The 15,652-nt window shown below is 34.1% G+C and overlaps 1 protein-coding gene across 1 annotated transcript; it reads left to right on the plus strand.

Moving 5' to 3' along the window:
• Positions 1-4,727: 4,727 nt before the first annotated feature.
• LOC136978866 (uncharacterized) lies at positions 4,728-12,717 on the plus strand. Its single transcript, XM_067274687.1, has 9 exons — positions 4,728-4,894; positions 5,411-6,562; positions 9,339-9,692; positions 10,598-10,753; positions 10,821-10,890; positions 10,978-11,024; positions 11,113-11,194; positions 11,263-11,398; positions 12,553-12,717. The coding sequence occupies exons 1-8, from the start codon at positions 4,843-4,845 to the stop codon at positions 11,390-11,392; spliced, it is 2,043 nt and encodes a 680-aa protein (XP_067130788.1). The 5' UTR covers positions 4,728-4,842; the 3' UTR covers positions 11,393-11,398; positions 12,553-12,717.
• Positions 12,718-15,652: the final 2,935 nt, after the last annotated feature.

Below are 15,652 nucleotides of genomic sequence, written 5' to 3' on the forward strand. Positions count from 1 at the left end.
TTATGATTTTCATTGATAATTATAATAAAATAGCTGTTTAAAAAATAATGGAAATGTTATAATAAATTTTATCTTATCCAGACGAAAACATTGTAAAAATATTTCTTTCCAAATCTTTTGTCTTGTAGGAAAAAAAAAATATATATATATATATATATAGATTTTTGTAAGAGTCAATCAAATAAAAATATTTTTTACAATAATTTTTGATTTATTTATCAATCAACTAAATGATAATTTAGTTTACTGATAAACTAATTTACCAAATTGGATAAAATTCAAAAATTTAATTAATTCTAAACTGAAAAATAATTATGATTATTTTTTACCTTTGAATTTGATCCAGTTTGGTTTATTTATACACAACTTAAGATGATTAATTGAATTAAAATTAGTAATTTACATGGGAAACATTCAGAAATTATGATTTGTGTGTGAGTAAACAATAATATAAATTAAATTTAGGTCAGTTTACTTGTTTCTTATCTCTAGAACACATTTTGTATGTGATTCAATACTCAAAATTCAAAAAATAAAGCGGTGTAGGAGATGTTATACAGTGTATTATTCGGCATTTCTCGAGGAATAAAGGACTAATAAAACTTTTACTTAAGATAATACAGGATAAACAGGATCCTTTACAATTTGTGTTAGTCCCATTGATTTCATGATGATAATATATATATTCATAATAGCGATTGTTTTTGTTAGATAAAAATCATTGTGACAATAAATTGCATTTAATCAGAGGACCTTTTTATACAGCATATATTTTTTTGGCAGGAAAACACTGGTGCAATTTGAATTTTTAATGCATAATTTTTTAAAATATATATGGAAGAAAACCAAACAAAATCATTAATTTTTAGAAATTTTTGGCTTGAATTTTTAATGCATTAAAACTTTTAATTCTCTGCCCAGCGACCATAGGGAGGGCTGTCTCGAGTTGTTCCGCCAGGCCCACAATTGGATGGCAAAGGATTGACCTGGCATATCCAGGACGGACCGCGTTTCCAAAAATTCCTGGGCCTACTGGTGGCCGAGCGAATAAATCATCAAACGCTGGTGGTTGTGGGTTTGCTCCTGACCAACAGTCTAGCTGCATGAATACCTAAATAGGGGTCAGTTTTCCATAGAAAGCTCTTTTGGGAGACACCTGTTCCTTGGCAGATGGCCCAATTGCTACATTATCTTATTTCATCAATCCCAATCAAGAATTCTTAGGATTGCTCATCAGGGTTCCATCCCGGGTTCCCCAGAGTGGCAAGATGACGCCTTGGATGATAATTTCTAGCGGAAAATTCACCCAACGTTCTTTGATACGAAATCCTTATAAGAGTTAAGTAATTCGGTAGGAGGGATCCGAGTTCGATTTTTATTTCTATAGATTTTAAATTAAACTATATTCAAAAGTCATCTTCCACTGATTATTGAGACGCTAACAATTTGAATATTATTATTAATATCATTATTAGAATATGAGAAAATTACTTTAATCCCGAAACTCGTGGGTAGATAATGCCAATTGTGACATTGTTTTGATATGGCATTTAACTTAATTCTGAAAATGGAATACTTCCCAGGAGGGCTTTATAGGGAAACTGACCCCTATTTAAGTTTAACAAACGTGAAGAAAGCCAGGAAAACATGGGCCAGCCCGTTGGCGAGGTACGAACCCACGATCAGTGATTCAGTAATTTTATTCACTTGGCTACTAGTGGGCCCTCTCTGGATATGTCGGGCCTGTTCCTCACCACCCGGCCCACCGAACCCATAATGAGCTCGCTAAAAGGCCCTGTTAGTGTCCACAGGGCGGGAAGAGCAAAAAATTAATCTTATTTTTCATTTAAGTGAAAACTAATCTATTTACGGTGCCACATTTTCCCTAGTGGCGATTTTGAAATTATATTTTCCAATGAAACGAACAACTCTACAACGATGCTAAAACATTAATCGTATCTTTCGACGTAATTTAAATGAAAACTGATCCATTTGCGGCGCTATATTTTCCCTAGTAGTGATTTTCAAATTACATTTTCCAATGAAATTCTGCTTTGCATGTTCTCGGAAGTATATTACTAAAAATTTTTCTTTGATACGTTTCGTATGAAACCACAAACAGACTTAAACTGTTTTTAATTCATATATAAATAAATATTAAGTAATTAATTTCTCAAACATTAAAAACGTAATTTAGGAACCGCCATAAAGATATGGGTTCGAATCTCACTCGTTATAAAAGTATTTCTCAGCAATTTTTTTTTTTATTTGTTTTGCAATGGGGTTCGAACCCGCACCCGCAGAGGCCATAAATTACATTTCTGCTTGTGGAAGACACAAGCAGAAGTGTAATAAGTTTCTTAATATGTTTATTAACTAATAAACACTTAAGACATACACCTAAACTGCCGTTTTACTATTAATAAATACATTGAGTTTATGGTTTTGTTTGTGTCTTTACATTCCTATAAAACAAATAAAAGGGGTAATTAATGAATGAAAGAGTTGATAGTAGACAATGAATGAATTTTAATTGAAGCATTGACTTTCTACCCTATCAGTTTCCAAGTGTTACAAACAACTCTCCACGAACCTAACCCGGAAATATCACCTTTCTATGGCCTAAATATTCATTTTTATAACTGGAAATCCGTTATACTACAATTAAAACCTTTCTAATTACGATTAAAGGTAATTAAAATAAAGTATTGTGTATTTATCCTGTACAAACAAGCGCTTAATTGCCTTGACAGCAACCTGACATGTGGGAATTGGGAACTTGATACCCATTGACTTGGGTTTTACAAACAGATGAACTCAAGCACATTCTCTCAATATACAAATGACACGTATCATTCACCCCTTATTTATCAATTTCTAATTACATCCACACGACTCTAGTGCAATTTTATATGCTGTAAAACCTGTACAAAACGGACACCTGCCTAAACGGAAAAAATTCTTCGGAACGCAGCGATTTTCTGCGTTAAAAAAGAATCAGTTCAAAACCGAAACTTGCCAAACCGAAAAAGATTCGATATCATGCGAGGCCGGTTTACACAGGTTTTACAGTAATTATAATGTTGCGCAGTGTGCAATAATTTATATTAGTGTTTATTAATTCAAATTAATATATATATATTTTTTATCCGCCGAATTTGCGTTGAATTTTTAGTACAGTAAAAACCTGTCCAAAGCAAAACCTGAATAAAACGGAAACTTGCTTAAACAGGAACATTCTTCTAAACGAAGCGATTTTCTATGTTAAAAAAAGACCCTGCCTAAATGGAAAAAGTTCTTTAAACGGAGCAATTTTCCATGTTTAAAAACTTGTTTAAGACGGAACCTGAATGAAACGATAACCTGCCTAAACGGGAAAAATTCTTCGGAACGCAGCGGTTTTCTGTGTTAAAAACACCTGTACAAAACGGAAACCTGCCAAATACCAAACGGGGGGGGAAAAAAAACGTTCAGTACCGTGCGAATCCGGTTTACACAGGTTTTACTGTAAATTCTATCAAATTTGAAGGTAATATAAGTAATTTTTTTACTACGTATAGCTGTAAATATGCCCTATAAACCTAAAGACCCATTAATATATAGGGTATAAATTATCTATAATTTCTTAAAACACAAAAACTGGCTTATTTAATTCTTAGAAAGATAATTTTTTAGATTTTGTGTTATATCGTCCCATATAAATTTTCAAAGTAGTGTTTTACTTTTTTAAAAATAAATACGGCCCATATTTATTTACACATTTACCCTATTTTGATGAACCTTATTGATAGAAAAACCTATCTTTTAGAATTTAAAAAAATAAAACAATTCTCTGTTTTAACTTGCCCCCTTTCTGGGTCATAAGTGTCCCTTAATAATTGCAAATTTTATCGTAATAAGTCTCAATAATACAATATAATAATTGCATTATATTATTATGGGCACTTGTTATTTTATTGTGAGAACTTTATACTGTATTATTTTATTATTGTAGGCATTTTATACTATTATTTTATTATGGGCATTTTATATTGTTATTTTATTATAAGCACTTATCAATTAATTTTTCAGAATAAAAAAATTTTCTAGTTACTATTACAGATTCTTTGTAAGTGTTTATTGCAGAGATATGCCCATTTCTGCATAAACAATGGGCATTTTTATTGTTCCATAAATTTTCCATTATTAAAAGCATAAAATTCAATTAATTAAATGATGATTCGTCATATATTTTCTTTTTAAATTTGAATTCTAAAACAAATTATCACGCATCAATCTTTTTTTTTTCTTTTTTTTTTTTTTTTTTTTGCACATGGCTGACACGTGTAAGACGATATTGTTACGTCGGCACATCATACACTCCCTATAGTTAAGCAGTAAAGTATATGAATAGAGGTCATCTTTATTCAAGAAAAAATAAATGTTCAAAGTAGTGAATATTTATTGTTAAATTCACTCAAACATGCTCAACGACTGTTCGTCTTGCAGACTTCGGGCGCCTTGACACGTTCACTCGTTAACTAAAAATGCAGTTTACACCGGAAACATGCCTCACCCCCCCCCTTATAAATTTTAAAGATTGTTTTTAATCATTGGTATATGTAAATAAGTACTGTTTTAACTGTTTATATATTATTTTTAAAATGTATTATTATTATTTAAAGTTTTAATTAGAATATTTACGAAACTAATTTTTAATTAGGAGGTGTGTGGTGCTGGACATCTCCCCTCGTTTACCCTCCAACTTACCCAGTGGGTAGTCTAGAGGAGAGCTGCGAGGAGAGAGCAGATTTGTTCTTCATCTCAGACAGTCAGACGTACTTTTTTTTTTTATCGTTTAAAATGATTACTAACGCAGTTTACTACAGTGTTCTACTTTTGCTGTTCTTAATAGGTAAGGTTTTGTTTCTTTTTTTTTCGCTTTCTCAGCGCGTGTAGTGTATTTTAAATGTCACTCTGTCTGCCATAATTCGTTTTTTTTTTTAATTATTCGAATTAAACAATAATTTTGTATTGTTAGAAAGTATATTTAGATACTTGTTTAAGTATAAGAGTGCTTTCATGTGTTGGTGATTGAATTGTTTTTGATTTTCCCGCCCCAGCTGCCTGTTTCTAACTTTAAACTTGCATTTCCTGTGTAAGGTTGTTAAAATCTTGCTCTCCCTTCTGTATGAGTGGATAGAATAGTGTCATTGTATGGCTCCTCAAAACAGTTTTCGGTGGGGGTATATTCTTGATGTGGTGCGCGCACACACGCAAGAAAACCCCCCTCCCCTTCACTATAGAACTAGCGTACTGTATATCCAGTGTTATTAATCAATAACAAGTGTTAACTTTTTAAAAATTTCAGTAATTATATGTATTGTAAAGTAAGAATATTTAATTAAGGAAAATATCTCTTAATTTTCAGTAAGTGTCGTGAAAATCAGTGTTTTTTGGCAACCTTCTCGTCTACCAGTTCACCCAACTGCAATGTCGTGGATCGTAGATAGAACTGATAAAAGGAGGGATTTCTTACCTTCAGAAGAGGGTTTTATGGAAATAAGGAAGAGACGTTTAAAACGGAGCAAAGAACTACTATTAAAATTAGAAAATTCCTTACAACAGAATAGTGAAATATTTAAAATTACTATTTTACCCACTTTTAGGAAGAATTTAGAAATAGAAAATTCGGGGATGTTACCTTCTAAAATTGTAAAGACTAAAAATATCGAAAGGGGTTCGGGACTGTCTACGAACCTTTTGCAATTAGTACAACCAGTTGAGAAATTCGATGATTACTTCCGTGATACTGAAAATTCGGGTATAAGATCGGGTTTCGTGGAAAGCTCAGGCACTTCAGGATTCGGTGAGGATTATTCAGGAAGCGCTTCGTCCGGTTTAGAGTTTTCTGGTGTTGGATCAACTAGCGAACAGGAAGAAAGTGGGTCGGGTGGTCTCCCATTCGAAACCTCTCCCTCTTATACAATTGTAAGCAGTTACGACCTTCAGAGCACTGAAACTTTAGGGGAGAATGACGTACTTAGTACAAACGTTTTGGAAGTTGATGCCACTAGTAACGAAGTAACTCGCTCAACGATTCAGGTAACCAGCAGCGAAGAAAGTACACTTATAAGAACTTCTATTGGTGCTATAAAAGGGTCCAGTATAGAAAGTGGTACCACAGAAAAGCTCTCGTATTCTAGCGAGTTGGAAGCCGAGTTTTCTGAAACGACAGAATTACCTAATTCTGATGATTTACAGACACCTAAACTGCAGGATACAGGAAACAAGTATGAAACTTCAGAAGTAACTGAAAAAATTCCATCTGTAGCGAGTTCTGACCCGAAAACATCAACTCCTAGTGAAGAAATTGTTACTGCAGAGACTATCAGTTCGACTGATTTTAATGTAATTGAAAATTTCACGTCGTCCATGTTGGACGATATGAAAGACCGACATTGTTCTTCGACAGTTCAATGCGATGTTCAACTTAATGAAAGGTGCGTCAACGAAGAAGGAATGGGTGCTTGTCAATGTGGAAAGTCGTTCATTAGGAACGTTGAAACCAGAATGTGCGAAGGTAAGTCTCACTTTTGAGTAAATTATATATATTAGGCCTACTCTCTCTAAAATTAGTACTTAGAATGATTATAAGATCAATATTTAAACTACGGAATGTGGGTATAAAGGACTAAGTTGAATAAGATATTAGGGGGCTTTTCATTAATTACGTGTATAGCTTGAGGGAGAGAGTGGACTTTAAAGTGGCATAAGTTACATAAATTCTTTAAATTGTAAGACTTGAAGAAAGATTGAAAAAAGTTAAATTTCAGCGTTGTTCATAAGGAAAGTAAAAATTATATTTTATTACTATACAATGCGACGGCCGGATGATCGAGGTCGTGGTATTCGGGCGAACTCCTCCCCTCGGAATCTTTCATGGACAGTCTGTCCCGGATATTTGGGGGTCCCGCCCTTCGCCTCACGTTGGTCCTCATGGGCCTAGCCGAACCCACGATGAGTATGGGTAAAGGCCCCTTTAAAATTATTTGGAAATTAACACACAAATTTATAAATTTTTCGGATATATTTAAATATCTCTACCATCAATCGGTAATTTAAAGGCATAATCATGCCATTTATTTGCATATAATCATTTTACGATTTTTTTTATTCGGAAAGATAATTACCTATTGTTAAAATACAAAATTTTGATGTTTTTCTTCGAGGTTTATTGCTCTCGGACACGATACAGTAGAGCCATTCCGATATTCTCACTTAAAAACAAGTTTTAGTCGGAACAAGTTGTTTTGTTGAACGATTGCTTGCCTTTTAATTGAGTTGGCACTAACTAAATGCAATTTAAAGTCGGTGCCTGCTCAATTTAACTATTTGGCATTTAAAAAATCAATTACAAGACAAGATTTTAATTTTCATGTGCAGAGAAATAGCTTAGACTTAATCTAGTGGGTCATTAAGTTATTAGTAAAACTAATTTATATTATTAATTATATATAAACTTTATAAATTATTTAATTTAGGTATTAGTTATATAATATATAATAAAGTATTTGAGTCTACGCATATGCATGCATCAGTTAAGTTTTTCCGGTCGTATCGACGTTTTTCCGGTTCTTTATTTGTATAGGAACAATAAACAAATGTCAGCCATACAATACTGTAAATACACAAGACACAAACAAGTGGTTTCTGGAGGGAGGTTTCCACAGGAAATCTCTGATCTGTTTAATGCTCTGTTTAAAAATAATTCTGTTTAATATGAAGTTACTAAACTTTTTTTTTATTCGTATATTCGTTGCTTTAAAGGACTAAAATAATGAAAAATTATAAAACTTATCACAAATATGCGAACATTTTGACTAATTTTTAGCGGGTTTTACATACCTCCACACTAAAATATCCAGCAACGAGTTGCTTAACTTTCTTGGCGACATTCAGTGGGGCCATCTGTTGTTTTATTTTAAACTTTTCATATTTTTAACTATTATAAAATAGCAAAAAGCTTAATTTTTTTGAGGGTAAGGATGAGTTTTATAAAGAAAAAAAATGTAAATGCCTAATAACCAGTAAAATCGTCATTAAGTCTGACCCTATCGGAAGTACAACCCCCTTTATCTTCCCACCCCAAAGACCTTAATCACCACCACTTAATATCGATTCCCTAATACACAAACCTCCCTGCAAAATTTCAGAAAATTTCGACAAAAAGTACAAGAGTTAAGCTTCAAACACAGTGAATAAAATTGTCCCCACACAGAAATTTCCCCCAAAAATTTTTGCATTTCTCGATGTTTCAAGCTGTCAGTCCAAAAATATATAAAAATCTGGAGGAGTCATTTTTTTTTGCCGGATTGCCATACTTTCCCTGTGTTATAACCAGTGCCGTAAGTCCCGTAACTAGGTAGGTGCAACAGGAGCACCCGCACAAGGCCCACTAGCAGAAATGCACGTATTTGTTTTATTATTTTCCAAAATCTAATTAAGGGACCTAAATGCAAATTCTTGCACATGGCACAGGAATGACTAGTTACGGCAGTGGTTATAAGAGCCGGGAATGTAACTAGACAACATCAAATATATAGAAGTTAATCTGAACAATGCCTCGATGAAATGTTTTAGCGTATTTTATAAACAAGGCTCTCGAGTAGACTCTTCCCAGTGGGTCTCTTTTGCTGCTGTTCGTTATTCTATGGACAAAAAGGGCAATTGTCTGAAGACCTCACTAATAGGGGTCTCCAAACCAATATTTTATAATAAAATTTTTCCCAAAAATTCTCCCGAAGAAAAATGCCTAACGTAAACACTACTGTACATGAGGCCTTCCTAATTCAAATTTGCCTGGGCGCCCATGAAGCTATAACGCGCCACTGATGATTTTGTGTGTGAGAGAGATTATTTTGTTTGTTTACTTTTTAGTTTAATAACTCCTGTGCCTTTTGTCGAAAATTTCTGAAATTTTACAGGATTTTTTTGTGTACTAAGGGCATTGATGCTTTTATATTTTGGTGGTTAAAGGTTAAGGGGTGGAAAAATAGAAGGGAGCCATGTCTCATATCTCGAGTGGTCGGACTTAATGGAAATTTTACTCGTTATTAGCATTTACAATTTGTTTTATAAAATGAAATTTAAGCTCTTTTTTTGCCATTGTAAAATAATTAATACAAAAACTTATTAAATAAAATAACAGATGGCGCTGCACGAAATTTTAAATACTGTGGCCGGGAAAGTTACGCAACTCTGCTGGGTTTTGAGTATCTCTCTTCTCAACGTAAAATCCAGCAAACTTACACGTTTTTCTTCTAAAAAATTTTAAAATGATTGGTTATTTTTCTTAGCTAAAATAGCCTTTGTGGGAATGCTTCGATGTCCCGAGCAGCCATACTTCGCAGAGCTCGATAATCCTACTTCCAATACATTCCAAACCATGATCGAAGCGGCCGAAGTTACCTTGAAACTGATTCTAGATAACTCCGAAAAATTATCCGTAGAAGAAATGCAAATTCGAGTGGTGAAATTTCATCGAGGGAGTTTAATCATTGAATGGCAATTGGCAATTCCCGAATCTAAACGAAATGGCAGCTTAGAAATGATGGCCGTCGATTTCGAAGACGATTTCAGTCACGCTCTACAGCTTGTTGATGATTCGCCCATTAACATAAACAATGCGACTTTTCTAAATATATCTTCAGGTGAGTTTATTTAAAGTTTACTTAACTCTTCCAAGTTTCAGGTGTGAGTATGCAAGACCCAACGTTCCACGTTGGTCTTGCACACTTACCTGTTACAGAAAAGTTTTGGCTAGGTCTAAGCCAGTTATACGTAACAGCCGGCTTAGAATAGTAAATGTATGGGAAACTTATTGTAATAGTGTCAAATTTAATTTTTTTGATGCCCCTGAACCCCAAAAAAGTTAAATTTCGTGTGTTAGCGTCTATTTCATGTAAAATCTCAATGGGGTAAAGACTAAGAAACGAAATTTGTGCTGGTATTTGTATATAACGGGCATTGATACTATTAGATTTTTGAGTGTTGAACACGAGGAGAGACGGGTCATGGGCCATATCTAGGCTGGGGCAAGACTTTTGATGAAAATTTTACTCGTATGATTTTCAAGCTTTTTCGAAACTAATCTTTGTCCTAAATAACCTTTTGCTTTTTATAATTGACATTTTAATTAATTTTTAATAACGTGGCACCATACATAATTATTACTTCCCGGCTATTATAACACAGAAAAGTACTAGGAAATTTTTCAGGAAATGTAAGAGTCGAAGCCTGGAGTAACATGGAATCTGACAAAAGCGTGCTGTAATTGCTTATTTAAACATTTAAATAAGCAATTGGCCATTGTTAAAGAGAGAATTACTTATTGCCTGGAATCACTATCTATGGCATCGAATACTTTGAGTATTTGAGCTGCCACGAAGCGTGAATTTAATTTAGTCCAAACATTCCTATTTCGTTTTGCACCTGGCTGAAACTCGCTATAGGTATTGTTAAGAAAGGTCCTCCCATGCAGAGTGGAAAATCAAACTTTTCTGGATCATTTGTGGTTTGTAACCAATTCTATAAATTGCCCTTTCAATATTTGCAGAAGTGGATCCTTGTGAGAATGCAGAATTGAACCATTGCAGTAAGAATGCCCTGTGTATGCCCAATAACAAATCCAGCGGATACGAATGCATTTGTAAAAATAATTACACCGATGTTTCACCTTCACCCATAAATTATTCAGGAGAAATATGTGAAGGTATTTACATGCCACTTTATTAAAGTAAGATATATATTTATTTAATAATTTATTCTTGTAATTTTAGCCATATGCCCAGAAGGATATTGTAAAAATAATGGAAAGTGCCACATCGTTCAAAATAAACCTGTTTGCAAGTAATTGAATAATTTTCTTTACGATAAAATTACAATTTTTATGAATTTCTACAGTAATTTACTTAATTTTCTTGCACTTTTTTTAAGGTGCCAAAGTTTGTATATGGGAATTTACTGTCAAATTTCTGGATTAGGTAAGATTTTTTAAAAAACTAAATTAAAATTATATATATATTCTTGAATTTGATCAGTAATTAAGACATTACTTAATTAAATTTCCAGTTTTAGGGTCGTCTTGTGGTGGTATCATCGCCGTAGCATTTGTAATTTTAATCATCAGTGGGAAATTCCATCAGAGGAAAAAGTAAAAATTTAACGAATCCAGTAAATAATTTAATATTTAAAATACCTAGTGTATAAATTTTTGTTTAGGTTAATTCATTATAAAGACTACGAATTAAAGGATAATCTTAAAAGTAATGGCAGCACAGAAAAGGCCATAGAGTTAAAACGCCATCAATTTCATGAAGAAAAATTGCAATTTATCAGTAGTTCCGTTTGAAGAAAGGTATTTTTTCAATTAATATTTACGAAAATCTACACTATCACGCTTACCTCCTAGAAAATTATTCGTAAAGGTTGAATGTTTCCATTTTATTAAATGTAACAGTGTTTTTCTTTATATAAATTCCAGTTTAGTTTTAAGATAAAGATCATTTTTAAGTAGAAATAATCCAAATTTGTATCAGATGAGGCCAAATTATGTGCAAAACGGAAACCTGCCTAAACGGGGGGAAATATACTCTGTACCGTACGTGTCCTGTCTACACAGGTTTCACTTTAGCAAGAAAATATTCCAATGAAACATTTCAACTATTAAATTTGTTAGTTGGCAGCGATATCAACCATTATGATTCAGCTTTATTGCATATTTATTGCTATTACTGTGTTAATTTGGTGTCTGCAACTTAAATTTTCTTCATCTAAATGTTGAAAAAAATCAATTGATAAGCTTCAACTAAAATTATTTATAGAGAAATTTCGTATTATCGAGGTTTACAAATGTTAGATAAGACAACAATATTGTCAGCGTATCCAAAGTCTAATAACAATCGTACCAATGGTCATATATAAGGATTAGCAGAGAAGTTCCCGGGCCATTGCTGATAAATTTATATATTGAGCTAGTAGCCTTCATAAACCATTAGCTTAATATATAAATTTTGTCAGCAATAGAAAGCCCTAAACATAGCGAGCAGATTAGAACGAAGGCCTTCTGTTTTTGCTTAAATTTCACACAAAAGTTTAGGCATAAATCAAACCGTATCAGTTACAAATCGTAAAAAGTAGGATGTAAATACAGTAAACCTGTATAAACCGGAATCGCACGATACAGAACATTTCTTCCTGTTTGGCAGGATTCAGGTTCCGTTTTCTACAGGTTTTACTGTAGTAGAAATTAGGCAATAGAAGCTTTCGGTTGTACCAAGATATCTTATGAAAATTTGACACTTTCAAATTCTTTAAAATCTTGTTACATAAATTTACGTAAAAGGAAGTACAGTCAAACCTGTCGAAAACGGAACCTGAATAAACAGGAAACCTACAGAGCCGAAAAAATTCGGTACCTTGCAATTCCGGTTTACACAGGTTTCTCTATATAAGAATTATAAAATTCTTGAATATAAAAAGGAATATATAACCTCTGTTTTTAAATTTCAGGACTGATCCTTGATCTGAGAAGAAAGAAGCAAGTCTGTTGCTCCTGGAAAAATCCTTTTTTTAAAAACTTGAAATTCGTGTTTATTAATTGTTCTTTTCATCACATTCACTTCTGTAAATGTTATTTTTGTAAATAATCTTAATAAATTTATTTTCTGATCATGTGATATTTTAAAATGTACATACAAAAAAAATTTTAAATTCTTTGAGAGTAATTTTAAATATATGTTGATGATCTAAATGGTGTCAATTTTATAAAATTTCGGAACATATGTGGATTTGTAAACGTGTAAAGTAATTGAATTTACTTTGATTTGGGTGTAGTCTATCCATTGCACAATATTCTCTCGCTAATCCGAATGAACTTACTAAAATTACTCATATAAATTGTTAAACTTGAGTAAATTAGCAGTTCAATTTATTACAGAATATAGAATTATCTCAAGCCGAAGCTTGAAGTCCTATTTATAAAGGTTCTTGGGGGGGGAATTAGATTGGTTTCATATTTCTCTTCCAAGCTAATATTTGTAAATGACGTTCTGCCTTTAAATTTAATCTACGCCTCTAACTCCATAATAAAATTACCACGGTAGTTTACCAAGTTAAATTACCAAATTTTTGGGAACTTTTAGACCGTTTTGCAAGTCTTTTGCAGAGGCGCGGCCTCTAAAGAAAGGTGGTCTCTGCAGTGGAAGATTATTCTTCTTGGTTATGGCGAAAGTGATGTCATTTTTAGTCTTTCTACGTATTTTAAAGTTTTTTACATCTTATTTCATTTGAATAAAATCAAGTCGAAATGTCTGCGGATAAAATGCACATCGGGCATATTATGCATGCTCTTAAGTTTGGTAAAGGATATTACTCTTTTGTTCGGTCACGTGTAGCGAGTTGTTCTGTCGAGTACCGAAGTACCACTAAATATACGCGGTAACATCGAAAAATTAATAGCATTAATTAAAGGGATACTTACAGTAGGTAACCTCAGTGGTGATATTCGGCGGGTTCGCACAGGTTCGGGCGAACCCGTTGTTAAAATTTTCAGTTTCCCAAACCTTGTTAAACACACGGAACATTTCTCAGTGGGTTTGTTTTTTTTAAATATATTAAAATATGCGTATTATACTCTGTAATACTACTAAACTAGGGCCTTATACCCCGTTTGCACCGAGCATTTCAATCTAGATTGTGAGCAAGGTCAGGGAGTATGTCTTGGTGCGATCTCTCTTGACCGTTTCAATCGAGGTTTAATCGCGATCGATTCAAGAGTGTTCTTGAAAGTAGATCCAGTCATAAGAGACTCCCGGAATGCCACGTGCTCGAGACAATACAAGATGGCTGTGGAACACGTGTCGGGCTATGGACAGCGAAAGAAAAAGTATAATGTACCTTGAGAGATGATGACATACATGTGCCTATTTCTAGAAGCGCCATATTGCGGTAAAGAATTTCTCTGCCTTGAAAAAAAAAAGGTCGACAGCTCTAAAATACTATTGTTACCTGGCATTCTCCCATGGCTCGTTACGTTCTAAATACGCCACTGATTGTTAGATATATAGTTGCAAGAAAATGTATTGTATTTATTTCTAGCCAAAACTTCCATTTGACGGCCGGATGGCCGAGCGGTAAAGGTGGCAGCCTACCGCTCTGGGGGACCCGGGATCGAATCCGAACGGGTCGAATAATCCCCAGGAATTTTTCGGGGGTGGTCCGTTCGGATATGTCGGGCCCCGTCCCTCACCACCCGGTCGCCCCATTGTGGGCCTGGCCGAACCCATAATGGGCCTACTAAAAGAGGCCCTCTTAGTGCCCACAGGGCGGAAAGAGTTTTAAAAAAAAAAAAAAAAAAAGCCAAAACTTCCATTTCGTTTGTCGGTGATTGTCAGGGAAAAATCTTCTGCTAGCGAACCCCTTGTTAAATATTTCGAATATCACCACTGGGTAACCTGTATATAGCGGAAACATGTCTACTAAAGAACAGTTGTTCGGTCTTTTGGGGTTACGTTATAGACAGGTTTGACTGTTTTGTTTTATATATCAGCACCGCTAAGTCCAAAAATGTTGAAATAATACTGTGTGTGGATTGGTTTCAATGCGACACGTGGGCGATCTGCCAAGGGAGGACTTTCTAAGGTTAACTGGCCCCTATTACGGTATTACGAACGTGAATAAAACTCGGAAAACTCCGTGACCAGTTCGTTGGCCAGGCGCGAACTCACGACTATCAGTGTTCGATAGTTGTTCACTCGGTCACTAGTTTCCAATGAAAGGGGGTGATTTCTTTTAGATAGAGGATAATTTAATGCCTATACGGAACCATTAGAGATGTATTATATACAGATCGCAGAATACATTCGGACTGTTTTGGAGATGATACTGTGTCGGGGATACATTTAGTTAGAGTTCAATTTTGTTGAACGGTGTTTCTAAATTTTAAGTTCACGTTTGTTTATTTAATAGCGAGGTTGAGGCCGAAGTTTTCAACGCGAAAACGTGTACGTCGGACGTTCAGCGCCGCTTTCCTGTAAGCCTAGAAGTTTGACAATAGCCTTTGAAATGTCGAGCATGATTCCACTGACTTTCCAAACTCCATAATAAAATTACCACGGTAGTTTACCAAGTTAAATTACCAAATTTTGGCGTCGAACGTCCGACGTACACGTTTTCGCGTTGAAAACTTCGGCCTCAACCTCGCTATTAAATAAACGAACGTGAACTTAAAATAGTGTTCGTAACGACGTTACTAAATTATAACTATAAAAAATGACATGTATCGCTCACTCGTCAAAGTCGAAATTGTCAGTTATTGCAATTTTTGGTTTAAAATTCATTCGCGATCTTTCTGGATTTCACAATTTTTTGTTTATAATAGTTTGTTTATAAATATATTTTTTGTTTTAAATGGATAAAAAACCGTCTCGCGAACGTTCTGAGAGAATATCATTTAAATGAGAAATGCCAGTTATTAGATAACAAGGATTGGGTGGGTTGTGTACGGCACCTTGCCTTACACAACCCATATAATGTTCTTCCGGGTGACATTTCCCCTCTTGGCACATTTTGCCAAGAGGAGAAATGTCATCTAGAAGAACATTATATGGGA

This window comes from Centruroides vittatus, unplaced genomic scaffold (genome assembly GCF_030686945.1).
Source record: "Centruroides vittatus isolate TY-2023 unplaced genomic scaffold, ASM3068694v2 contig_559, whole genome shotgun sequence".
Lineage (NCBI taxonomy): Eukaryota > Metazoa > Arthropoda > Arachnida > Scorpiones > Buthidae > Centruroides > Centruroides vittatus.